General features: G+C 36.9%; 1 protein-coding gene across 1 annotated transcript; it reads right to left on the bottom strand.

Annotated features, from left to right (window-relative positions):
- Positions 1–47: 47 nt before the first annotated feature.
- Positions 48–17,055, bottom strand: crsp7 (cofactor required for Sp1 transcriptional activation, subunit 7). The gene is made up of 3 exons (XM_053487169.1): positions 16,745–17,055; positions 3,831–3,905; positions 48–2,012 (listed from the first exon to the last, which is right to left on the bottom strand). The coding sequence occupies exons 1-3, from the start codon at positions 16,814–16,816 to the stop codon at positions 423–425; spliced, it is 1,737 nt and encodes a 578-aa protein (XP_053343144.1). The 5' UTR covers positions 16,817–17,055; the 3' UTR covers positions 48–422.
- Positions 17,056–27,791: the final 10,736 nt, after the last annotated feature.

The raw sequence follows: 27,791 nt of genomic DNA, 5'->3' as shown, positions 1-27,791 counted from the left end.
AACCTTCTTGGTAAGAAAAATGATCAAGTCAAATAAATAGATGCATACATGATAAAAAGTATAATTTATTCCTTAAGTCACATAAAGCTTTTTTGTAACTGCCAAACAAGTTTCTGACTTGCTTTCCAACCTGCACTGCTTAGTGCTCTGACTCCTATACACACTGTGCAATAACTGGCCCAGTAACTCCAACTGAGCCATCTTTTACAAATCTAGTTTGCAAATTTTTGTTGGTAGCAGCACATTACAAACAGGACATCTATTTAATTACCTTTTTTAATTTAAGAAAACTCAATAGCCCCCTCATTTTACTCAACGTATCAAAACTTCAGTACTGTATATAAAGAAGTTCTGACTTTTTTTTTTTTTCTTTTCAACTCACAGTGGGGGCAACGAAACCATAAGCCATTAGTGCTGTTTCCTTAGTCTGTGCAGACATATGGCAGAATATTCAATTTGGTCTCATCACCATGAAAATCCAAAGATATACAATCTGTCCAATCATACCAGTTTCCCTTGGTGTCATAACAGCCATTAACTCCTGGCCAGTGCTCTTTGTCTATTCTGTGAAGGTCCTCATGCGTTACGTCTCGACTCATGCCTGGCAGTTCGGTGGTCGAGCCAGTTGGGATTAAAACATGAGTTTTCCTCGATTCTTTAACAGCGTTTTCCTCTTGTTTTAAATATTCGGTCATGAAAAAGTGTGCACCATGTGTCTGAGCTCCAGATGACGTCAGAACGTTGCTCTGAAGATTTAGGTAGGACTGAATGATCTCGTTCCGAGACAGCTCTTTCCAGTTCGTTTGCTGGAAAGGGTTTTGCGTGGTCGTGGGTGGCTTCTGTTGGGGGGTCTCAATCCTCACAGTTTCGAAAACTGGTGGTCCCTGGCATTCCTCCTCCTGATGAGACTCCTTTGGAGTAAGGGGTTTGATTTGTCCCGTCACTGGGTCAAAGGTCAATCTGCGCTCTTTTAACCGCACGGGCTTTGTCCTGTCCTCTGAGGACTGGCCTTGAAGATTTACCATGTAGTCCCTGGACCTGTACTTCTTTCTTTTTTTGCTTAATGTCGCACTTTCTGACCCAGCTTTAGAAACCTCAGGCGAGAAATTGTGCCTGGACAGTTCTGAAGGCTCCTGCGCTGTGCTGTTATGAAGGGATTCAGAGGTTCTCTCAAGAGATCTGTTGAAGGGAGCCGACTCCTCTAGGTCTAGGGTTAGACGAGTATCAGCATGAGACATTTGATTCGGGGATGTTAAAGGCAAAAGAGAGGGCACTTGGGCAGAATTTTGAGACGGGCTCAACAGAGTCCCTTTTGACGCATAGGCTGAAGACCTCTTAGCCACCGTCTCGCGAGCTACACTATGTGGACTTAATGAGAATTGAGGACTACTGATTGAACGTTTGTCACCTCCATCTCCGTCTGTTCTTGATTGCTGCTGTAACACTGATGTTTTAAGTAAGCATGAAGTGCTAGGGAGTCTGGTAAGCCCTGGAGAACTTGGATGAGGCTTAACAGCATTAACAGGGATTTTGTTTTGTTTGTCATTGTCAAGATGCTCTGGGCAGTTTCTGTCAGAAGGTGCATCATCCTGTTTTTCTATAAAAGGCTCAGGGCTGCCACTAAATCCATTTGATGGAGGAGTGGAAGAAAATGTGAATGTTTTGTGCATTTTAGTGGGCAGATGTGGACTGTCCCTTTGGTCCCCCCTGTGTTTTCGGTTTCTAGACTTTTCCACGGTAGCTGAGTAAGTGTTATGAACATCGTTTCTGTTTTTAAGTTCTGGAGATTTTTTGCTGGGTGGGGGAGCAGCGGGAGGTGTATCTGTTCGGCATGGATGAGAACTGCCGTTGGCTGAGCCTGGGGTGCCTTGCACTCCTCGAGATGAAGTGTCATTTTGGCTGGGCTCAATCAGTTTCTGCCAGTTTCGAAGAAGTTTCTTGGCACGTTTAGCTAAGTCTTCGTCTTTCGTCTTCTTCCTGACATCATTAATAAGCTTTCCTAAGCGGGTTTCCTGAATTTAAAAGAAAATGATTACATTAATATTACTGACCAGTGTTTTGCAGGGCACTTGGAGACAGTATGTTACAAGAGCATAATCAAACACATTTTGATCATACAATATTTTGTTAAAATGATTATAAATATAGCAAAAGCAATCGCTCCTAAAAAAATCACTGTGTAAAATGACCAACCAAAAACATTGTCTTTACACAATGTACATCCCACATATCCAAGAATGGTTAGCAAGACATCTGAATAGCTATATTATCACATGGCATGCCTTTAATATGTCAACTTTACACCTTTTATAAACTGCTTTTAGGATACGTTTACAGATTAACAAATAAAGATTGATTTTAAAAAAAAAAAGGAAAATGAATAAAAACAGTCACACCATATGATTAAAAGGTAGCCCTATTTACAGTGGTATCTCAAAATACAAATTCCCAGCCCTTGAAAATTTTTGCTTTAAAAACTAAAAAATTTGCTATAAATTTTCCTTGCCATGCTTAGCATTTTTTGGCAGACGAGCAACCACACCTGCTGCACGTACATCTGGTAGCTGATCAACATTTGTACACACCAGTGAAAAGCCATGCGAAGCCAGTTTACAATTTTTCTTTGTTTTCTTCTGATGTTCTTTTGCACTTTGTGCAAGATTTGACACCATGGAGCCCAAGAATGTTAGCTTTGCCTCTAGCAAGAATTGGTAATATTTTTATAATCATTGTACAATTAATTATCTGGATGTACATTGTTTTCTATGGTGAAAATGCATTTTGTAATACAAAATTTCACCTTAAAAACTTGCCTCCGGAAGAGATTAAATCTGTATGCCAAGGTACCACTGTACTTATTCACTAACGGAATAGAAAGGAAAGTTAAAGGAAGATAGTCAGTACATGACCTATAAACGTTAATTAATTTTAGTTTTAATTAACATTAGTTAATCACAATCATAGACAAATGTTAAATTAAAATCACTTGAATGGTAAACTCCTTGTAGCAGCAGTGTTGTTGTCTTGTCCTTACTATTGTGGTGACAATATCCGTCAAATCTCTTCTGGCAAATATCAGTGTGTTTTTAACATGTGACAAGTGCAGTTGCCATTTCTCATCAAATAGATTTGCTGTTACACAGAGGTAATTATGGTTACTCACTGTGGTCTCCAGTAAGTGCAATAAAAGTAGGTTTATCACTTGCCTCACGGCCCACAACTTTAGTTTTATCCAAACTTCACTGGAATCTTTCTATAGTGAGGCTTGCCATTTAGAAAACCTGGTGATGTTTCTTTAGTCACCATGTTATCTGCATTAAACATGTCATTATTTCACACAGCTGGGTAACCGTGATTCTATTATGGGAAGCCATTAGGGTCAAACTTACATTTAGATTTGGGCATTTGGCAGACGCTCTTATCCAAAGCGGACAAAGATGGACACATCTGAGCAGTTTAGGGTTAGGGGCCTTGCTTAAGGGCCCAACAGTGGCAACTTGGTGGTTGTGGGGTTTGAACCTGGGATCTTCCGAACCGCAGTCCAGTGCCTTAACCACTGAGCTACCCCTGACCCCTACTTTAAGAGTTTGGTCTCCCTTTACTAAAAGCATTACTAAAACCCCTTAACTTAAAAAAAAAAAAAACAGAAGAGGGCTAGTGGCAAGCACTTGTGGAAAGTGACTGTACCCACACAGTGAATGTAAATACTGTTCATTAATGCTATTCACCTGTAAGACATGCCCAGTACACGAATTCCTGATAATACCCCCAGGCCGCCCAGACTCGTATGTGCAAACGTTCTTACAAAGGTCAGTGAGAAATATACCCACCTCAAGTGCTTCTTTAGTAATTGGATACTTCTCCAAATTGGTGATAACATCAAGGACTGCAACCATGTTACAGATCTGTTGGGAAGAAAAGACCATATAAAAGTGTATAAAAGTTATCATATTAACAGGATATAGACTGGCAATGAGAAGTGTGTGTGTGTGTGAGTGAGTGAGAGAGAGAGAAAGAAATAGAGAAAGAGAGAGATCCTGTTATGTTCCACGGCACAGTAGTGTGTAACATAACGAGTATATACCAGTCACATTTACATTGCTTATGTATGAACCAAAATTAAGGCATTTCATGCAATCTTAAAAAAAAAGATTCACATTAATAAAATAAAAACCAGACAAAAAGTAAAAGTGGTGGTTAAACTATAATTATTAAGAAAAATGTATTTAATTTTATTTGTATAGGGCTTTTAACAATGGTAATGGTCGCAAAACAGGAAAAAGAAAATTATGAGATGTGATGATATCTGGTCCTTAAAGTCCAAGAGTTTATTTACCAATGTAACGGCGATAATTAGATGTGGCAAATGAGTCTATGAACCACTGGGACTGATGTTACATAAGCATCCCAATGTTCGTTTGAAAGAAAATGATACCCAGAGGCATAAACCTCTTGTTTGATTAGGCCCCACAATTTGACTGAAGGTATTGCTGTCCACTCTATCAGACAATTATTTCTGAAGCCCACTTTTACAAAGTTTTCTTCTTTTGTCTTGGCAGTATGTGAAAAAGCATTAGCATGCATTATCATCATCTTTCATCTTAATGCCAGTAGCTTATTTTCCTCCTTTCCTTTTATTTAAATACCAATTACATAATCACTACAAATTTGTCCAGCCCACATCACACCACCACCTCCTGGTGCTTTCTGAACTTTCCATAAAAAAAGTTAACAATTTAACCTTTTCCTTACTGAAAATGCTGTGGCTTTTTAAAAATATTTTTTATGCAATAAGAGTCTCATTATGCACTCTCAACCATTAGGAAGAATGATGTTCATCTCTTTAGCACAATTCCAGAGATTTGTAAAAGTGAGGGCAATTTACATCTGATCTAGTGACTTATATTGGCCAAACCCTTTAAAACAAACAGAAATTATATGCTTTTTCTCCCGTCTCATATTATATAAAATTAGGGCTGCAACTAACGTTTATTTAAATAATCCATTAATCTATTGATTTTTTTGATTAATCGGATAAAAACAAAAAAAACAAGAAAAGCATTTATTTCCAACACTTTATTCAAAAACAGAACTAAAATCTTTAGAAATTGCACAAACATGTTGCTCCTTGATCTGTTATTATAATAATAAAATAAAAATGGACTAACACAAAAAACATAGACATGTATACTTTACATCTACCAAATAGATATAGTGGAACGTTGGATTACGAGCATAATTCATTTCGGAAGCGGCTCGTATTCCAAAACACTCGAAAACCAAATTTAATTTTAAAAACACACTAACGAAATCACTGCTGCAAAGTAAAAATAAAAAAGTAACCTGCACTTTACCTTCAAAAAGAATCGCGACAGAGCAGTGTTTCTGTGTAATGCAGAGGCGAAAGTAGGAGGGGTCTGTGTGTCTGAGGCATGGTGTCCAATGACGCATTTCAAATGTGCGTGCACACGCACACACACAAGCAAAGAGCAGCCTAAGCCTTGAGCAGAGAAAGAACATGGTCTTTTAACGTCTCTAATGAGACTTGCTTTTGCTTGACAAGCCGCTGTACACACACGCATACAGACAAAATAAAATGTTTTACGCGCACACAGTGTTATAGTAAACAGTACACACGTGCACGGATGTTGATTATACCAGTAAGACCCAGCAGCCTCCGCTATGTATCTTTCCTCTACCTCCACTCGTATTTATTTATTTTTTGCTCCGCCCTGTCTGTGAGGCGCCGAACTCTGCTAGCATCGTTAGCGTTAAATTTGATTATTTTTGATAGCCTGAAAATATCACAAATTAAGGTTTAATACACATTGACCATTTTAACTCCATACTAAAACTTCAAAATGTCCTTTTGTGACAGAATGCATGGAAAGATTTAATTTACTGGTTGTGTATCTATGACCTCAGTGAATTGGACATTTCAAGTCAGTTCAGATACTACGAGCCAAATTGTCCATGAGTGTTTAAATCCTCCATTAAGATGACAGACCGACAACAATAATAAATGTTAAGTTACAAATTTTGTTGCCACAAATCACCTAATTTCTCAGCAATCATTCAAAACTCTCTAGCCCACATCACAGCTCCTGATATACAGGTTTAGGGAGTACTCAAGTCACCGTCAGTGTGCAATGCCTGACTGCAGTGTCAACCATGCATTATTACACAGATGTCTCAACCTTACCCTTTATAGTTTTAACCTGTCTTTATAGGTATAATAGTTAGTAAATGTTTTCTTCAGCTTAGTGTGATTTATTAATGTTCTCCTGAGAATAGTTGACAATACTGGCGATTAGTCTACTGAAGAGATGACGTTGACACTTAAATATCTTAGGTGACTTTTCCCTGATGCTGATTCTCTGATACTCTCCCGACTTTTTTAGCAGTATGCTCTTTGAACCAATCACAACGCAGAGCCTAAACAGAGAGCAAGAACAGGGGACTAAGCTTAACGATAAATAGGCTGCAGAAAAAGGGGCGTGCGCACACTAGGGCTAAAAAGATTCCTCAAGTAATTTGATTACAAAAAATCATTGAGACAAAATCTTCTGCCTCGAAGCTTCTTTTAATTCATTTTAAAAGCCTGCGTTATATTTTCTGCGCAATTATTTGTTTGGCGTGACAGTGCGCTTCTGAATGCAAGCTGCCATAAACACTGAGAAGAAACGCTGACGTCACCCACAAACGGAAGGAGATGCATACTAGTGATGCGCGGGTCGGGTATTTTTCCAACCCACAGGTCCTGGTTTTATGAAATTATTTGGCCCGCCCCGCAACCATTAAATAGACATACTAGGCGTTGTAATTCAAATTCAAACGGCCTTTATTTCAGCCTGAAAGTGCTTGAAAACATCGCCCTGTAAACTGGTCATATTAATAACGAGATAGTGATACACATTTTAAACATTTACAAAGCAGCGTTCGTAATCTAGGCTTAAGTTTTTTTTCTTTAGATTTGTATAGGGCAGGGCTACAGTTTACAGCCTACGCTAAATAACCACTGACTTTTTTTTTTCCATTTAATCACACGGAAATGTTCATTTAGTGTTTTTACGTTCGCTGTACAAAAAAAGAATGCCAAAACATTAGATTTAGCAGCCTGACCTTTTTTTCTTTTAATGATGGAAATTCCCGACCTCAATTTCTCCCGCACCTCGTCTTCCATCTTCACTTTTATTTCTTTGTTTTTGTTGTGACTGGCAGCGGTGGCTGCTTGGCGCTTTCGTGACTTGTCACGTGACGTAACCTTATCAAAGAACTTAATAAAATATGAAAATAGATATTCCCAAATATTTAATATAGGCTATAGGGAATAGCACGCAACATACATGGATTTTTTTATTTAATTTAGTTTTTAATGACCCGCCCCGCAAATAAAGTGACAATTTCTTTACCCGCCCCAACCTGACCCGCGGGTTACCAGACGACCTGCGCGTTACCAGACGACCCGCGCATCACTAACGCATACAGCTAGCTGTGTATTGATTTCATGGAGCGTTCTGTTGCGTGCTGCAAAATGAAAAGCAGCTATAAAAATATCAGCAAGCCAAGTAAAGAAGAAAGCAGCAAAAGAAAATGACAGAAATTGTCAGTAAAGGGTTCTGCAATCCGTGGCAGGGAGGCGCATTTTAACAGTGTGCATTAGTTTTTTTGATACTTAAAGTCTTTTGAAATACCGTTTAGTCTTTTCTGAGAAAAGGCTTTAAAATAAGAATGTATGGCACTGTAATGCACTTAATTCATTAATCTTCGTTTCTCCTATATACGTTACATTGCTGTTTAATAAAATTTTTGGTAGAATACTCGATTACTAAAATATTCGATAGCTACAGCACCAACCACACACATTTACTTTTTGCCATAGGTCTGTTTTAGAGACATTTTGTTACACCTTTACTAGGTGTCTGTTTTAGAGACATGTCACAGGCCTTTGATAAAGATCTAATTGTTTTCATTTGGAAAAGTTTTCTTATTATTCACACTGCAAAACATGTCGGTGTGTGATTAAAATCAAAATCGCAATATTGTTCAAGAAAATTGTGATGGGGTTTCTTTTGTCCATATCGCACAGCACTAGTGCCAAGTTCTGCCAACGCATAATATTTAGCTTGAACTGCCTTTTGAGTGGTACTGCGAAGTCTTCTCCAGCACAATTCTTAATTGGGGTAAGGTCAGGACTCTGTAGTGGTCAGTCCCTGTATGACGTCTAATACTCCGTGAAATACTCTACACTAACAACTTGAGCTGAATTAATTCTGTCATTGTCATCGTGCAATATGACCATGCCATTAGAGGAAAAAAAATCCACTAATTTAATAACCTAGTACAGTGGAACCTCGGTTTGCGAGTAACACGGTTTGCGAGTGTTCCGCAAGGCGAGCAAAGATTTTTAATAAATTTGGTCATGGAAAACAAACAAGTCTTGGTTTACGAGTACAGTGGAACCTTGGATTACGAGAATAATTTGTTCCAAAAGCGAGCTCGTATTCCAAAACACTCAACCAAATAAAATTTTGGAAAATTTGGAAACTCAAATTATTCGTTCCACAGCCCAAAAAAATAAATACATAAAAATAATAAACACAAAATAAAGCAAATTAACCTGCACTTTACCTTTAAAAAAAGTAAAAATAAATCCAGGCAGATAAGTTTTTCTGTCGCTGTGTGTGTTTTGGTCTGTCGTCTCCGTCTGAGAGAGAGAGAGAGAGAGAGTGTGTGAACCGGCACGGTGTCAAATTATGCGTGCGCTCACACATAATGAAAGGCTGAGGAAGAAAATGGATTTTTAACCTTCAGATAAGTGTTTCCTTTTATACGTGCAGGTGGTGTGCGTGTGTGGGATTGGGCCTCTCGTTATGCGTGCGCTCGCACGTAATTTGACACCGTGTCGATTCACGAACACAGCTAAAGGCGAACGAGTGTGCGTCAATTATGCGCGCGCAAAGGCTGGGGGAGATTTTTTAAGCTTATAATGAGACTTTCTTTTGCTTTACACGTGCGCACACACGTGTGTTATAAAAATACAGTACAATGCGTGCTGTAAACACAAAATAAAATGTTGTACACACAGACGTGGTCAGGGTGTTGTAGTAAACAGTACACGCGTGCACGGATGTTGATTATACCAGTAAGAGACCATTGGCTCAAGAAGCACATGCGTCATACATGATACTCGATACTCGCAAACCAAAATTTGCTCGTTTTTCAAGTCAAAATTTATTAAAAATCTTTGCTAGTCTTGCAGAACACTCGCAACCATGTTACTTGCAATCCAAGGTTTTACTGTAACGGGTATCATGCATCGCGCATGTGCTTCTTGTTCCGATGCCGAACGTCACGTAATCACAACTAAGCCAACAGTTTTTTTCTATTATGCGCTACGAAATTGTGGGTAATCGTCTCACCTGCTCGGTCTTAGTGCTGCTCTTACTGGTATGATCAACATCCGAGCATTTCTACAATCAGACCTGCTGAATCAAACAGGTACTTGAGCAGTTAAAAATTTAAATTTCAATGCTTGAACCTTTTTAAATACTTACTCATACTGAGTTAGCAAGGAAAGTCACACACATGCCACTCACACACACCAACCCTGTATTCTAGACCTTTAAGACAGTGTGCAAGATGAATACCTAGCACACAAAACTACATCATAAAATCTATATTTTATATAAAAAACAACAACTTTCATTATGCTGCCATGGATTAAACTAAAATCAACACACTGAATCTTTTAAGCGTAACTGAAGTATTATTAGGTTATTATTAGCTAATAACTGTTTGTCATGATGAGAATTTTCTAGAGAACGTGTGGATTAAGCAACAACAAGAAAACAACAAAGCAAATGTTTGGTGTAACTACTGCGTAAACAGCAGTGCTACTCTGTAACCAAAAAGACCACAGTACCACTCTTTTTTTTCCTATTAGCTTACAAAAGTGAGTCTTGTGAATTTACAGGTCAAAGCTCAAGTTCTCGCATAGTCAGAGAGAGGAGGGGAAAAAAAAAGAGAAAAAAACGTTACCAAAGGCAAATGCAAGTCTTTCACTGCAAATTACTTACATTTTGCACTGTGCATTTACCTTATGATAGAAATAATATAAACTAACTCATGTGATGAAGTGTATACTCGCTTCTAAATGCAAAATTAGAAGAAAATGCAATGGTTTGACAAATGTTCATTGAGAGCATCTAAAGGAGCAAATTGAAGTCAGGCTGTCAAGAATGTATATCCAACCCCACCCCCCTTTCAAGTTTCTAATTGGCTGGTACTGTCAATAGTCCAACGTCTGATTGGCTGGAATTGAGTGAGCAAGCGTCGTCATACTCAAAGCACGTTAATATTGGCATGCCGTAAATGAGGATAAGAGATGAGGAAAGTGATTGAGTTATATGCCTCAATCATTTGCTAATATCTGGCCTGATATTGCAACCCAGGATTGTCGTCAAGTAAATAAGCGAACACATAAATGCAATGGGATATGAACGCAGGGAAATACATGCAAGTGAATTGCCATCATTCAGAATGAGATCATGTGTATACATGAATCGTCGTTTATTTCTAATAAAATTATACAATTTTTAAACCTCTGTACAAATATGTATGTGCACACAGGCAACCCTGAGCACAGAGTTTCCCAAAAACAGATCTACCATGAGCCTGACCAGGATGAAGTGGTTACTGAAAATAAATGAACAAACTTTCTGCCCCTAGTGCACAAAAAGTTAGACAGCTAGAAAGTTGCCCGTGGACAAAAATGATCTGAATCAAATTACTGCTGTCATTCTACAATGTTACAGACATGTGAAAAAATGCCGTAAGTACTAATAAAGTACTTTAAAAACTTTGACAGGAAATAACTATACATTTTTCTTCACTTTCAGTATGTATATTTTGTTACAATAAAGCTATTCAAGAAGCTTCTGTTTATGTACCATGAGCACTCGCATCAAGTCCAGGACCATACAGTGTTAGGTTTCACGAAATAGACTTTAGCCACTTATGGACATGTGGTTCAGAAATGCTATTACCTGCATACATCTTAAAAGCTGCTCATACATCAAACTCAACCAAGTTAGCTAACCCAGGGTTTCCCCTAAAACCTTGGTCCTGGAGGAACATTGTTTCACTGTGTACTAAACTGAATATGGTTGAAATGACAAAGCCTACTTGACTTGTCAATAGTACAGGAATAGCAGGCCACCATGCTAACAGGATCCCCCACCGTGTCTACACGACAGGCTTTTTTTTTTTTTTTTTTTTTTTAAACATCCAATGCCCTCCAGCATACACTCAGAATTTAGCATTTCTGTTAGGATGTCTGTCAGATAAACGCAGGAACAGTGTTGTGCATGAATGTGCTCGTTTGGTGAATAACAAACTGTGAATGTGAGAGTAGTTAAAGAAAGTAAAAGTGGCAAATATACCAATGAAGATATCCCGCACATCGATAGCAGCTCCCTGCCTCCCTAAAGCATATACAATATCCAGGAAATAGATTTTTTTTTTTTTAAGAGGGAAAGAGATTCTGATTTGCCTTCTACTAAATGAACCCATTACTGTTCTTAGTGGGCAGGGCTTTTTCATTTAACCTCTTTGTCTCTCTCCATCAGTCCAGTTGAGTTTGTCCATGTTGTCAATAAGGGGAAGATTCTAAACACACTACACCTCAAACACAGCAAAAATAAACTGCCTGTAACAGCTGTAAAACATAACGTAAGTTTTATTTGCTGCATTTTATTCTATTGCTTATAGTGGGTTTAATGGATGTAAAATCAAGCTTAGGAAAATGTAACAGTCTTGTATTGTTTGTTAATACAGTAAACCTTGGATGGCGAGTAAGATGAGCACAAATTTGCATGCATACGTGTGTAAACGTCGTCCTACCCAATAACCCCCTCCTCCTCCCTCTCCCTCACTCCACCTACAATTCTTTTCATTTTTAATATATTTGCTTTGTTTGCTTTGATATATGAAGGCTTTGGATTACAAGCACACTTCCGAAATGAACTATGCTTACTATCCGAGGTTTAACTGTATTTGATGGCTAACATTTGAAATCTGTTTACGCTGGAGCAAAATCTTAACATGAGACTAAGTAGTAGCTTAGTGACATGGACTAAGTAGTAGCTCTTTGCGCATAATGGGATCTACACTGACCATAGACACAAAAAGTTAAGCCCATTATTCCTTATGCGTTAAAGTAAGCAAAAAGATTAGAACTGTGTATTTAAAAATGTGTACAAGGCTTCTACATATAATTATCAGTTATATGGAGTCAAATTTACGGACAGACTAGCCCTGCAATGATCAATTGATCATTTATGAAAATGGTCTAATCTGAGAGTTACCAGAAGCCTTCATTTAAAAACCATATAATCATCATCATCTCAGCCACACTGAGCAAACACTGCGGTTCACAAACCTATTACTAATTATACAACAGTTAGTTCTGTTCATGTAACTTGATTGAATGAGAGGCTTTCCACGGGTAGTGGTGATAAACGGTAATAGCAGTGGAACATTTAACTACATGTATCACCTAAGTCCCAGGGGTTCTAACTGCCATTAATTACACTAATAGTCGGTCATCGGCATGGGTGAAAGCAGATCACTATGGTAAGTAACACTGTGGAGAGAGCAGCTGCCTGGCAAAACCCATATTTAAAAGCAGACACTGGAGAAATTTCAGATAATCTTGAACACTATCTCTCCCTAACAATTGCCTTCAAGTCGTTTCACATTGCCTACTGTACATTTCCTAGAACTGTACCTGGATGTTTTATCGTGTGTATCACACCTTAGTTGAAGGATAAAAATAATGTATTTTACCAGAAACACCCTTAGAATGAAAGTACAAATCAAAGTGATCTAGCTGAAGTGCTAAATATTAAGTGTAAATTCCTCAGGATCCAATTCCGCTAGGGGAGCAAAAATAAACAGAACATTATGGCTCTATTGCACCTGAAGAATCACTTATTTGATAGAATTTCTTTTCTTTTTTTTTTTACTATTATGAGGAAATCTGCACTGCACTCCAACATGGTAGTGTGACCTACCATACAAAAGCATTCTACATTATATTTCATTGCCACAATATCTGGTGAAGTATATCGGTGACTAAATTATATTACAAGACACACCAGTCATTATACACTCTCTGCAATAATAATCTCAATAATAATCTCTGCAGCAACACTGGCATACATTAATACGAGCTAATAGTGCCATTAAATTACTTTTTTCAAGGCAAATATTAACTATTTTTAGTATGTTAATGTTAAATAAAATCTGTCTGCATACACTGACAAGTTTTACTAGAGAAGTAGACCTTTAGAGTTACAATAAGCTGGCTTACTATATTTAAGGATCACAAGTGTCTAAATAAAAAATAATTTACAAATATCTTGAACAATAAAGCTTAAATAGGCCCAACATGTCAGAAAAAACTGTTAATGATTATTAAAAAAAGTGAATAATTAGGCTGAGTTTGTTTATATGACTGGCATCCTCCTGCCTAAACTCTAAGCACGTCAGTCCTATAAACATTAAACAATAATTTACATTTACGGCATTTGGCAGACACCGTTATCCAGAGAGACTTATTATTTATCCCATGCATCTGAGCATCTAAGCTTGCTCAAGGGCCCAACTTTTGGTGGTGCTGAGATTTGACCCTGGGACATTCTGATTCACAGTTCAATCAATTTGAAATAAGACATGTAATTCATTAATTGTTTACAGCATATTACTACTACAGGTTTCCACTTGGACACAATTTTGTTCTATAAATTGCTGTAGGTTTAAAATTGGGGCTTTCTGCAGCATACCAACAAACTCCTACAGCAGAGCTAAAGTGAAATACAACAACACCACATAAAGCAACATAAAAGCCAATGATTTGGTACAGTAAGGAAAAGAACAAGGAAAAAAAACAAACAAACAAAAAAAAAACTACAGTGCACTGCTAGGGCCTACGGATTCCTACAGAAAGACTGTTCGTGTTAATTTCCGGATGATGTTTGCAGGTGCACAGCTCCAGATGGCGACTGAAACGGTCACCAATTCGCCTAACATTTTTATTTTGCAACTAATATTTTGCAGACAGTTGTCAGCGGCAACCATCCCCCACAAAAACAAACGCAGCAATCTTTAACCCTGCTACAGACTCTCTTCTCTGCTGCATCTGCCTGCCCGGAGCAGGAGTACAGAAAGATTTGTGTTAACATAATAGGGCTGCGTTCTCTAATGAGAGTGCTTGCAAATATATACAATATATTAGACTGTTGAACTCTCACACACTTGGTAACGTTTCACAAGCACTCGTTATTGAATGCAGCCCTGCTGTACTATGATGTGCGCTCCTGTACACTTGTGCTCCGTACACAGTGAATAGACTTGGATGGCACAGCGACAACTGACAAGAAACCAAATGGCCAAACAGGAAGGGAAAAAAAAGGTAGTAATACTGATTTTCACATGCACATCTAATCCGAAAATAATGAAAAAGCATGAGGTCTTGATGGGACAATCGGAACAAACAGGACTTCTGCCACTAGTTCGGGGCTTTAGTGGTTATGTTTGGCCACTGCCATGATATGTGATAAGAAATGTTTACAAAGATTCCTGTTTACAAAAATAAAACGTGTACTTGATCAATGACATTGTATGACTACATAAAGCAATGAACGTCAGTCTCTAAAGTATGAGAGCAGTACCACAAATTACTTTACAACATGGTTAATTGACCAGCCATGATAAACAAGCCCTAGGTGCCAAGGTGTGTAAGGGCGTTTTTACATTAGTGCCCCAAGGATCGTTTCCAAGCATACTTCAGCCCAAAGTCTGGTTCATTTTAATCATTGGGAACACAATTATTCCGTGTTAGGTGAACAGATGTAGATCGATGTTTAGATGTGACGTCATCAGCGCCACCTTTCTCCTCTGAAATCTGCGCATGCTTCAATCTCATCTCTTGACCTATAAAGCCACAGCTGATGAAGTAGGAAGGCACACAGGAGTGCCGTTCATGCCTTTTTTTTTTTTCAATATTGATAATACTAGTCATAGCGCAAAAGGTAATTCCCTCATTCTTTTCTTTTCGTGTTTAATAGCATGTGTAAAATGGGAATAAATACAATGTTAAGCAATGGCCTTCACAGTCCCTAGTTGGACTACAGAGGTTCCTAGATGGGTGGGTGGATGGATAGATAGATAGACTGACTAAGCAAGTGGGTGCGTACTGCAAAGAGAGTGCAAATACACAATTGTGCCAGAAAATGGAAAGCAAAAATAATGTGTACTCTGATCCTCAGGGAAGTAGGTAGAGGAAAGAAATAGTTCCTGGGCTTGATACAAATCACTCTTGCCTAATGTGAATGTGTTCCTGAGACATGCTTCAGATCCACTACGAGCCTGAACAGACTTGGACTGAAGATGATAACTATATTTCGCATTTTTTTTAGCTTCAGGGGGCATTATCATGGTAACCCTTTATCTGTAACCATGCACAGTCCTACAGTAAATAAACAATGGATTGAATCTACTGCTTTTAAATGTTATGTTTGGCTAAATGAAGTGACTTGATTGAGTAGAGAAACAGCTTTAAACAGATAAATCCAGATGTAGGATCTTGGTGTAAAACACACTCTGTAGACAGACTTGATATCTGAACCGTGTTCATATCCATCAATAGAATAGATTGATTGGTTTAGCTCTGTCAAGCTAGATTACCCTTTCACACTCTATTTATGTTTAAGAAATTCAACTTAATTGATCATATACAATGTGTATATTTGCACAATAAAGTTCCAGTTAACTCCAGGGTTAATAATGTCTGGCTACTATTTATTATCAGTCACTAAAGTAAACACAGTGAATAATCACTTCACTGCATGGCAAGACAGCCCGGGGTCCAAGCACGACAACGATTAGTATCCGATTTTACTAAAAATTCGTTAAATACCCGGCAGGACTTGGTGATGCTGGTATCGGACACTGAATAAGAAGTGAGAAAATACTTTTTTTTCTGATAATGTTTAAGAATGTGCAGTACAGACTCACTTCAACAGGAATTAGCTTCAACTCATCTGGAGCTCCATGTGAACAGCCCCGACATGACTAGCTGGCATTAATGGCCATCTTAACGTTAAGTTTTCCTGAATAATAATATTTACAAATTGTTTTCATTACCGTACCTTTACCTGAACCGAGTTACTGAATGTCACGTTTATTTTGCCTTTACAATAAGAAAAATTTTGACTTCCCTGTGAGCGGCTAGCTGATGACCTGCACCTCGCTGCAGCTCCGTGTGAGAGGATGCGATTAGCTCAGAGCTAGCTAACGCTGACTGCTGTCTAACTTGTGTGCAATAAGATGACGAACTTTATTATTTATACAACAATACAACTAGTTATTTGACACAACTGTAGTATGTGAAAGTTTGACGTGATAAAACTTCTTATTTTAGCAGACTTGCCTAAGATACGAACAACTTTAAGCGCTTCGTCGCTAAACTTCGGCTAACAGTTAGCCGGCTGCCTGAGCAGCTTAACCGGCCATCTTATTTCACAATAAAACGAGCCGTTAATGACACCGAGGTCTTGTTCGGCAAGTTGAGGTAATCTGCTTTCCAAGTATTTTACTAAAATAAAACATTTAAAAAACTGACGTTGCAAAAAGAAGCCAAAACAACAAGGTGCCGCTAGTTAGCTAACGAGCTACTCACGTTGCTCTGGCTGTCGATGGCCTGCAGCAGCCGCTCTCTCATCTGCTGCGGGGTTGCGGAGGCCGTTGTCATTGCCTGGTCGGTGCGAAGCGGCCGACGGGGGGAAATCCTCCGAGCGTAAGGATACGTACACTGCAGAAACTACAGCTCTTTTTGGATTTTCGAGACGTATCTTATCCGCATGTTTCTCATAGGACTATTGGCTTAAGAACTCCTAAATCATTTCAGTCGAATAATGAAGATTCGCCAGTTGTCGTTTCTTTTCGCTTCATAGCGGTGAGTGCCTCCCCGAGCTCATGAAGCGAATTGGATCAAAACGTTTCCTCGATGCATTATGGGAAATCAGAGCTCTAAAAACGTCATTACGTAAGCGCGCGCATTGCTCACTGTTCAACGTAAGCGACGACGCTCGAGTGGCCGTGTTCCAAATGGCGCAGTGTGTAGTGTACATTCTATTTGTGACGTAAAAATGCACGCTACACATAGATACAGTTCCTCGCTCACAGCAGGGTACAATATTTGCTAAACACAGTATACACTAAACAGAATATGTTCAAATATTTATCGGTCCTTAATTATTTTGTTACTGTTTGTTTACTTATGGTCTTGTTTTTTTTTTGCCTTTTATGTTTTATGTTTGTTTTTTATTGTTTGTTATTTTGATGAATAAATGCATATAGATGTGTATTATTTGTATAACTTTCAGTTTACTCTAACTGCACTATATGCTCTTACACCAACATGATTTACAGCATTCATGCCAGTAAAGCACTGCTGAACTGAACTGTAACTTTCTATTTGCTCGAACAGTTTGAGCAAAATTATTCATTTTAAAACTGATTCAAAGTAAAGGGTATTTTAGTTCACTAGAAGTATAAACTAAAGACATATCAAATATCACTCAAATAAATTTAAAATCTTATCGGCTTTGGGGTTTATTAAAAACTTAAAAATCATTTTTGAATGGAAAAAAGTGTATACTATTATTACATTTAAAAATATGAATAAAAACATAGCAATTATAAATGTAAATTGTATTATAAAGGATTACTCTTCCAGTGGGCATTGGTGGCTCAGTGGTAGGTTTCTTTCCTGTCATGGGGAAGGCCCAGTTTCAGTTTCCACCTAATGCCCAAACCCCACCCACAGTGCCCAAGCACATCCCAAGCATGGATAAAAAAAATTGGTGATTCGTGTCAGGAAGGGCATCCAGCAAAAAACCTTCATAAATCCAGCACAAAGTTGTGTGCAGATTGAATGGTCTGCTGTGGTGACCCCTTGATGGGAGCACCTAAAAAAACAAACAAAAATGTATCCTCACCCTCCTTTTAGCAGTCAAAGAAACCAAAAAGAACGTTTTTTAAAGAAAAGCAAAAAACAAACTTTGGATTAAAACAAAAATATATAACCAAAATTGTAATGTAATAGTGATGCCTAAACAAATGCACAATGGTTTTAGGAGCAGAGTTACAAAATGAGCAACTGATGTCAATGTCCTTTTTAAATCTTAGAGAAATAAAAATATTTGACAACATAATATTTATACAGTAATTGAAATAAGATTTCTCTCATCTTGTTATGCATTTATATATAGGCCTAGTTATATGGTAAAGTCCAGACTTTTTTAAAGAAATATTATTGATAAAACCATCAGGCAGGACTTGATGCTGTAGTTATCGCACACTGAATGCCAGTGAAGAAATAAATATTTGTACTGATAATGTGTAAGAATGTGCAGAGCTCCATGTACGTAAACAGCATCAACATGACTAGCTGGCATGAATGGCCTTCGTATCCTTAGGTTATCCTGAATAATAATATCTACAAATCGTTGTTATTATTGTACGTTTACCGGAACCGAGTTACTGAATGTAACGTTTTATTTTGTTTACAATAAGACTAATTTGGACTTTCCTGTGAGAGGCTAACTGATGGCCTGCACGTTTCCAAGAAATATTATAAAATTGATAAAACCATCCCAGTATGCATGCAGTGTAAACTGACAGCCTGTAAGAAAGCTAATGATTATGTTTCACTTTTGGACAAAACTTTATAAAGTGGATGTCTGATCATTTATAAATTTATAATAATAACTGGTGAAGCTTTTTTGAATACCTTTTTTACAACGTGTATGTTCACTTTGCAATAATGTCATGAGGCAGGAACACTAGTATGCAATAACCAAAATTCAAACAATTAAAACCAAATCGAGTCAGTTTTGATGTGAAAGCGTAGCACTTTTAACAATGGACATTGTCACATGACAGCAAACTTACAGCAAATTCTTTATATAACAAAACTGTAAAGTTACATGAGTAATAGAACATGAGTAATAGAACATGGGTAATTGAACACGTCAAGATGACTTTTGGAATTTTGGTGTGTCTGTTTGTCTGTTTGTTTGAGCACACGTCACGTAAAAACTACTGAACGAATTTTATTGGGGTTTTCACAAGTAAATGTGGCCAAGCTTGAGGTAACATATAAGCTTTGTTTCATCGCAGTCAGCCCATGGGAAGAGAAGATATGCTACGAAATTTAAATGAAAAACGCCCTTATGTCATAAAAAATGACTTTAAATTTATTTTCCAAATTTCATTCCGAGGTGCCCTGACCTCCCTGAGATAGAATCCATACACCCCATGACCCCATAACACAGGATAAAAGATATGAAAAATGAATGAATGAATGGTTTGATAAATGACCTCCACCAAGATCGTCATTTACAGATGTATTTCCTCTTTAAAACCATTCAGATGTTTTTACTGTGACTGAGTCTCATCACTGTACTGTGCTTTTGTAAATGTTAATCAGTTTTACACCTTCATGAGAAGTTTCATCACAAGTCCTGGTTTGACTTTAATGCCGTTTGTGATATATAAAACCTTTCCTCTATGAAGCTTTCATGTTCATAAACATTGATAAAATATTGCAATTGATGTTCAATAAGGCTGTTTTCATTATCAGACGACATAATTATTTATAGCTCTTAGCCCGCAGGGCAATTCTTTTATTCTCAACACAGGTTTAACAAGCTGAAAGACTTAAAATTAAATGAGTTTGAGCTTGGTTCCTAATTAATACAATAAATTGCATGTTGTGATTTGTTTGATTCGAGAAAATCTTATTATAAAGGGCAAGAAAAATGCCGTCAAGGCTGTGACGCTGACAGTACACGATAAATGGAGTTTTTGTCTACAAAAAAAAAGAATCGTAGTAGTAATGGTGGAACAGCGCTGCAGTTATTTGTTTGGACGAGAGAAAGAAGGAGAAATTGTTGTAGATTATTTTCTTTCAAAGATTTTTTTTAACCGGATTATCTTTGACTGGACATATTCTATGGATTTCTCACCCTCCGTAATCGGCCTCTCGGACTGTATTAACCCAGGTGAGACCGAACCATACTCGGTACACTCGGCTAAGGTGCGTAAAATACACACGAACTTCAGAGATTTTCCACCCACTCGCACACATACACATACCGTTTATTATATATAGTTTGTAAATATTGTTTATATCTTTGTTTGGTTGTGGTGCACCTTTTTTATTTACTTTATTTAGTTTTGTATAATAGACGGTCGCTTTATCTACTTGTTTGTGTTTGTCCTTTTTGCTTTTTTTGGTATGTACACACATACAATAAACACGGACTTTGGACATTTTCCACTCACTCGCGTTTACATACACATACAGTTTATTATATGTAGTTTGTAAATATTGTTTATACCTTTGTTTGGTTGTTGTGCACCTTTTTCGGTTACTTAATTTAGTTTTGTATAATACGTTTGCTTTATCTAATTGTTTGTGTTTGTCCTTTTTGCTCACCAGTAAAATAAATTAAAGATAACACTGCATATATATATATATACCTTGATTATATGTATAAAAACTATAGTGTTATAGTTATAGTATATTTATTTTCCAAAGCCACGGGGAGCTGCAGCAGAGGGACGAAAGAGCCACGTGCGGCTCCGGAGCCCCGGGTTGCCATAGACTAAGACACAAACAACACAAATTCTAATGAACAAGTCACATGTTAATCTTAACCATGTTATACACAGCAGAAATGTGTGTTAGTAACGCATTTCTTTTTGATCTTTATTCTTTTCACAGTTTTAGATTACTTCCTCTGCAGTGCTTTGTATAAACTTCTCCTCAGGAAAATTTGTAAAACAACAACAACAACAAAAAACATGCATGATGCCATCGCTTGCGTGGTTAAGAAAACCCAAGTAAAGAAAAGTAAAAAAAAAAAAAAACAGCTCAATGTTCAAGAGTGTCCAGGTTTTTTGATTCCTCTAACTAAAACTGTCCAAGAAATGCTGCACTGACAGCCAGGGGGAAATACCACAAGGCAACCGTCACCAGATCTTACATGCTGCCTAAACTGTTCTCATATCAAACCTCGTATCAACCTAGAGCTGGGTGCATAGCTATCACAAAACTTAAACAAATTTTTAAGATCATCCCTCCTACAAGCATCCAAGAGCCCAACTATAGACTTGTGCTATCCATTGGCACTCATGTTCAGTTGTGGCAAGGTATTTAGGATTCAACAAAGGTGAGGTTTTGGGTGATAAGGGCGCAAGGATCAGGGATGAGGCAGTGGAAGGGTTAAAATAATAGTTAATATTTAAACTATTGAGCCATAACAATATTACACACAATTCTGACCCAGACCAGTTTCTAAATTCAACAATAACAATTAAATTAGACTTAGGGCACGATGCAGGGTACACCCTGAACAGGGTGCCAATCCATCACGGTGCACACACACACACACATACACACACTCACACAGTCATTCACAACACTACGGACAAATATGGGAACCCCAATTAGCCTAATCAATATGTCTTTGGACTGTGGGAGGAAACAGGAGTACCAGGAGGAAACCCACCAAGCATGGGGAAAACATGCAAACTCCATGCACATAGAGGTGGAATTGAACCTGGCCGAGAATTGAACACAGACTGGAGGTGCAAGGAGACGGTACTAATCATTACAAAACTATTTTAGATGTACACGATCATATATGAATTAAAGAAAAGGCCAGAAATCACTAAATATGTGGAAATATATTGTTGTGCCTTTTCCTGTAAATGGCCAGTTTATAGTCATTTATATACTGTTTATATACTAAGCATACTGTATACTAAGTATATTTATTAAGTTTATATACTGTATAAATACTGTATGAGTTTTTTAAACTAATTTTTTTCAACTGCCAAGCTTGCAGTCTTTATTAGAGTTATGTCGTAGGACAATCAGCTTCAGTAACACCCCTGATTAAGACTGCAGAAAGAGGAGAATTAGAGAATATATATATATATTTTTTTTTTAACCAAATTAACCTCTTCAATCTATTGTGTATGTATTCGCAGTGCATTTAAGTGCATAATAAGGTTTATCTGGGCCTGTGCACTGAAGACAAGGTTTTTATTTTCCTTATCAGTTCTGGGAATGATGTCACGCTGGACAGGAGGAATCTGCTAGCTGACTATTTCCGAGTCCTGGCAAAGTTTCACATGCAAATGTTTAGTAGTGCCAGTATGTGCTTTGGGACTACATAATGATATTTTTCTTGAAGGATTTTTGCACAATATGAAATTTGGGGATGATGTGTTTTCAGAAACCATAAACGTTCAGAAGTATTGGGACAGTAACATGGTGACTTGTAATAAGACAAAGGGGCAATAGCTCAATTTAGTCTTTTTTGCAAATAAAAAACACATGATTAACATAAATTTCAATTTTTTATGGCAATCAGATGTTTCTTGAGAATTTAAAATATTACAAGAAATGTATTACTGGTTACTAGTTTGCAAGAAATAAAACAGCTTTAAAATTTTTATTCAAGTTTATAAACGTGTGACCTTTTTAGACCCAGGAGTCACTTCTGACAAAGGTGCAGTGGTTTGCATATTTACATATTTCTGCAGTGGTTTGCATATTTACATATTTTTTACATACATCTGCAATGTTTATTCCTATGTTTTAACTAATTTGTGGTTTACTTCAATGTGCAGAGTGTGCACTGCTATGTAGTACTGTAACTTTGATTGAATTTATCCCCTAAGCTAAAAAATTCCCTTAGCTAAGATAAAATTCACAAAATTCTATTTTGTTTTACTATTCTATTGTTACAATACTCTTATTCTTTTAAGCATAATTGCATAGTTACATATCATATTGGGGATATTTCTAGCATAATTATAGCAGATAAGGATCCAAAGAGTTTCATTTAATAATAATAATCTTATTGGCTAAATTGTTGTGTCCAGTGCTTAGTTTGAAAATCATCATTTAACCAGATGAGTTCATTAAGAACTTATTTATCTACATTGTGTAAACCTAATTCAAAATGTACATACTTTTTTGTCAGAACCACATCTGTTTATCCAACTATGATCCAACATCAGCGGGGTCAAAGGGTACAAATAACCAGAACCCAAGTTGCAAAGACTGATGGTTTACACTAATGGTCAAATATGGGGTTTGTAATATTTAATCATAGTGGTTCTTAGTATTAAGGAAATAATACCTCAGACAAACAAAAGAATCAGGGAGTATTTTTCCCCTGTGCCATTATTTATTTAACAAAAAAACAACAACTATGGGCTTTACTAAGTATTGCTTCCATAGGATTGAGGAGGGTAGGATGCAGCCATGCTGCTAATCATCAGCCCAGTTGTGCAAAACTCTATATAAGCAGACGTTTGGCAGATTGCTGGTCTGGAGCATTCAGGTGCATGTTAGGACACAAGCAATTGTCTTAGAGAAGACATCAAGTTGGAAAGGGTTATAAACCATTTACAAACAATTATAAGTTCAACATCCTATAATTCTTCACAATAGGAAAGCATTCAAGGCAGTTGCCAGTCTTTCTTAGTAGTGGATGTCCCAGCACATTTAACCCAAGATCAGACCATACAATGCTTAAAGAAATACATGAAAAATTTCAGCACTGTCCCACTGTCAAGCACAGCGGTGCAGGGATAGTGATTTGGTCTTGTTTGACCTGGGCACCTTGCAGTCATTAAGTCGCCAATGAACCTCCCTGTAGAACAGTGTATTCTAGTGTAGTATTTAAATGTAAGGACATTTGTCTGTCTGACAACTAAAGTTTGGTTGAAGAATGGGCCAAAATTGCTTCTTAATGATGCAAGAAACTGATTAAGTCATACAGGAAATGATTACTTCAAGTTATTGTTGCTAATGGCGGACCTACAAGCTATTTAATCACAGTGTAATCACACTGGTGGGATACCTGATTAGATCCTTCACCATGTGTACACCACTACCAGCATTTTCAAACAATAGTTACAATTTAGTTTTAATGTGGAAATTCAGCTAATGAAGAAAAGTCTTCAGCAGATCCCTGTGTCACTGCCTGTTTCACCACCAGATGGTGGTCTTACACTATTTACAAGGGACGTAGAAGTCAAACCAGGATATGTGATCACTAAAATTCAACATTTGAATTTTAGTGAGTGAAATACTGTACTATATACAGTGGGGGAAATAAGTATTTGATCCCCTACAGATTTTCTAAGTTTGCCCACTTTTTTTTTATCATAGGTTTATGGTAAAGGATTGAGACAGAATATCAACCAAAAATCCAGAAAAAGCACATGATACAAATGTTATAAATTAAGTTGCATTTCAATGAGGGAAATAAGTATTTGATCCCCAAGCAAAACATGACTTAGTCCTTGGTAGAGAAACCCCTGCTAGAATGCACGTTTCTTGTAGTTGTTTACCAGATTTGCACACATCTTGGGATGCATTTTGATCCACTATTCCTTACAGATTTTCTCTAAATGTTTAAGAAGTCAAATATCACTTCTATCTGAGAATACAGGTCCTCATGACTTCAGCCATTCAGTTTTTGGCCTTTTGGGGGTACAGAGAAGGAATGGCATTATAGTGTAAATGAAATCTCACACAGCATGAGGTCTTGCTTGGTATTGGACACATTCTGGACACATACTCTAATCTGCTGAATACTGAACTGGTGTTACAGTAATTTTAAGTTATTTTCACAGTTTACCTATATTTAAATGTATGGTGGGCATTGCTGGCTCAGGGCTACAGTTGGTTTCTTGCCTGTCATGCTGAAGGCACAGGTTCATCAACTCGACTCAACTCAACTCATTTTTATTTGTATAGCACTTTAACAAGAATGCCCCAAAGTGCTTCACATAATTAATAAAATAATATAGTAATCTAATAAAAAAACAAGATAATAATAAAAAAATATATATTTTTAAATAAAATAATAAAAGAGGACCATAATTGAAATCAAATCACACGCATATCTAATCAAAAACAATATGTAAAATCAACAGCTTATGTTGGTTTAAATGCCAGAGGAAACATGTGAGTTTTAAGACTGGACCTAAACACCTTCAATGATGTGGCCTCACGAATGGTCAATGGTAGGTAATTCCATAATTTGGGGTACCATCAGCAAACGTTTATCTGATGATCCGGTGTAAAACCTGTGCCAAAGTTGTATGTGGATTGGATGGTCCGCTGTGGTGTCCTTTGTGGTAGATGGAAGCAGCCAAAAGACTAACAACAACTACAGTTAACCTTGGGTTGTGAGCTTAATATGCTCCAGAAGCATGCTTGTATATCAAATCATTTGTATATCAAAGGTAATTTCCCCATAAGAAATAATGGAAACTCATATGATTCGTTCCACAGCACAAGATATTTATATAAAAATAATTAGTTCAAAATATGAAGTAAAAATAAAACATATAAACCTGGACTTCACCTATAAAGAATCATGACTGGTGGATAGAAGGGGGCCACCGTGTAGGACAACTTTTACACAAACTAACAGAATCACTTCTCTCTGAAATGGAGTCTCTGGTTACTGAAATCTTCTTTTTTGTGTGAATTTAACAATAATCCTCTCTAAGTACACTTGCTTTTACCTCCTTTTGAGGCTTTTGCAGAAATATGACATTGCATTGCATAAGACAAACAGATAGATCTACCACAGTGCTACAGTATTTTTACCCTTTTTTCTTTACGAGATGTTGATGTTGACTATTCGAGTGATGCACACGCACCAAAACTGAGTAAGAAAAACTATTACCCACAATCCCACAGCACGAGAGAGGAAAGAACCATTGGCTCAGTTGTGATGATGTGACGCTTGTACATCAAGACCTCGCTTGTTTAACAAATTAAAATTAATTTAACAATTTTGTTTGTCTTGCAAAACTCTTGCAGACCACGTTACTTGCAATCCAAGGTTCCACTGTATATTTAAATTTTCATTATGCTTATTATGTGCATAGAACTTATTTAAATCATTTTACATTTTCTTCATTTTTATACATTGTACATTATAGCCTCACATCAAAATGGAGTTATTTTTCTATGCAAAAATATTTTAGAATTAGAGAAAAAAAAATTTGGACAGAAGTACGAAAATATATTTTGAGAAAAAAAAAACCTTTCTGTAATTCGGTGCCATAAGACTACCACATTTTACCCTGTTCAGACTAGCGGCTATTATATTTAAAAGGGTCAGCTAAAAGTCCATCCCATATCAAAAAACAGTCAAAGAAAGTTAGAAAAAAAAGACACATCCTCAACCCTATAGTAGTAATCAAGGTGGTGGCAGCATAATTCTATTGGGGAAGTTTGTATTGAATCAGGGAGTAGAAAAAGTAGAGCAGTCTGCTAAAGAGACTAGAATGAAGTCTCACCTGGAAAATTACTATTTAATAAATTAAATGTGGAAACAATTAAAGAATACACTAATAACATGCAGATTTAAAATAAGAACGCTGACATTTGCAGAAGTATAAAATGATGCAGATATTTTCAATTGAATAGTCCTAAATTCCTCCACATTTTTGGCTAAAACTTTACCTTATTTAGCAAATTTTGCATATTTAGTTATCATAGATGGGTCTGAAAAAAGTTTTGGCAATTTGTTGCCATTTTCCAAATATCTGACTCTCACCTTTTAGATGTCAGGTCACAGTAGAACACAGTGGGATAATAGAGTAATATATGTCAAGTTTATGGCTTTTATTTATAGTAGTAAATAGATCACTGTCTATCAAAAATTTCATTTGAGACACTTATGAACAAATACCACAGTAGTTGCCACATCAAATCATGTGATGTCACAGAAGCTGAATGTGCTTGAAGGAATGTGTTACGTAAGCTAGAAGGTCTGTGTAAATGACCTCGAAAATGCCTGTGATTGGAAAATGACTACAGAATGATTGTTATCGCTCAGTGACGGGATGGACTGTCACATTTTATGAAATTGTGATGACTGACATAAGGAAAATAAAGTGTTGACAAAAATAAAGTAGTAGTGTTTAATAATAATTTGCTGTTTTATCTGTGATTCTAGCAATATTCAATGTTGTGAGGTCAGACAGTGATAAAGTGAGGCCATATATGCAGTATGTCTACTCTAAATGATGTTTCTATTCTACTATTACTGCTTTCTTAAAGTGATTGTCGCTATATAATGTCTACCATTTCACTGTCTTTGTTCATTAAAATGTATAGCTCCAGTGACACTGACTACGTGCTTCATTCTCTGCCTTTACCTTTGTTGGTTCACTTGTTAGTCAAGGCCATGTGTGATAGAAATATATATATTCAAGGTTATTGTACTGTAAAAGAGTTTGTCATATCCTTGATTACGGCACTCCCTGACCTTGTAAAATTATCATAACAGATTGTTTACTTAAAATCAGCTGAATACACTTACGTAAGAGTACCTTTATACACAAAAGTATTTAAATGATTTGATAAATATAGGATGTACAGTACAGCAGAATCAAAATTATATTTCACATAGTAAATACACAGCAAGCAGAAATAACTTAATTACATTTAACGAAATAATTCAAGATACTGTTTTGTAAATACTAAATGCATCATTTGAACAAACGGTTTACTCAACTATAACATAAGAAAAGACAAGAATACAAAATGACATTAATAACTTATAATAAATAATTTCAACTCTACATGTAAAAGTAAGGCATTTCTGATC

Source organism: Clarias gariepinus, chromosome 25, assembly GCF_024256425.1.
Source record: "Clarias gariepinus isolate MV-2021 ecotype Netherlands chromosome 25, CGAR_prim_01v2, whole genome shotgun sequence".
NCBI classification, from domain to species: domain Eukaryota; kingdom Metazoa; phylum Chordata; class Actinopteri; order Siluriformes; family Clariidae; genus Clarias; species Clarias gariepinus.
This window is presented reverse-complemented; position numbering and strand designations above follow the sequence as displayed.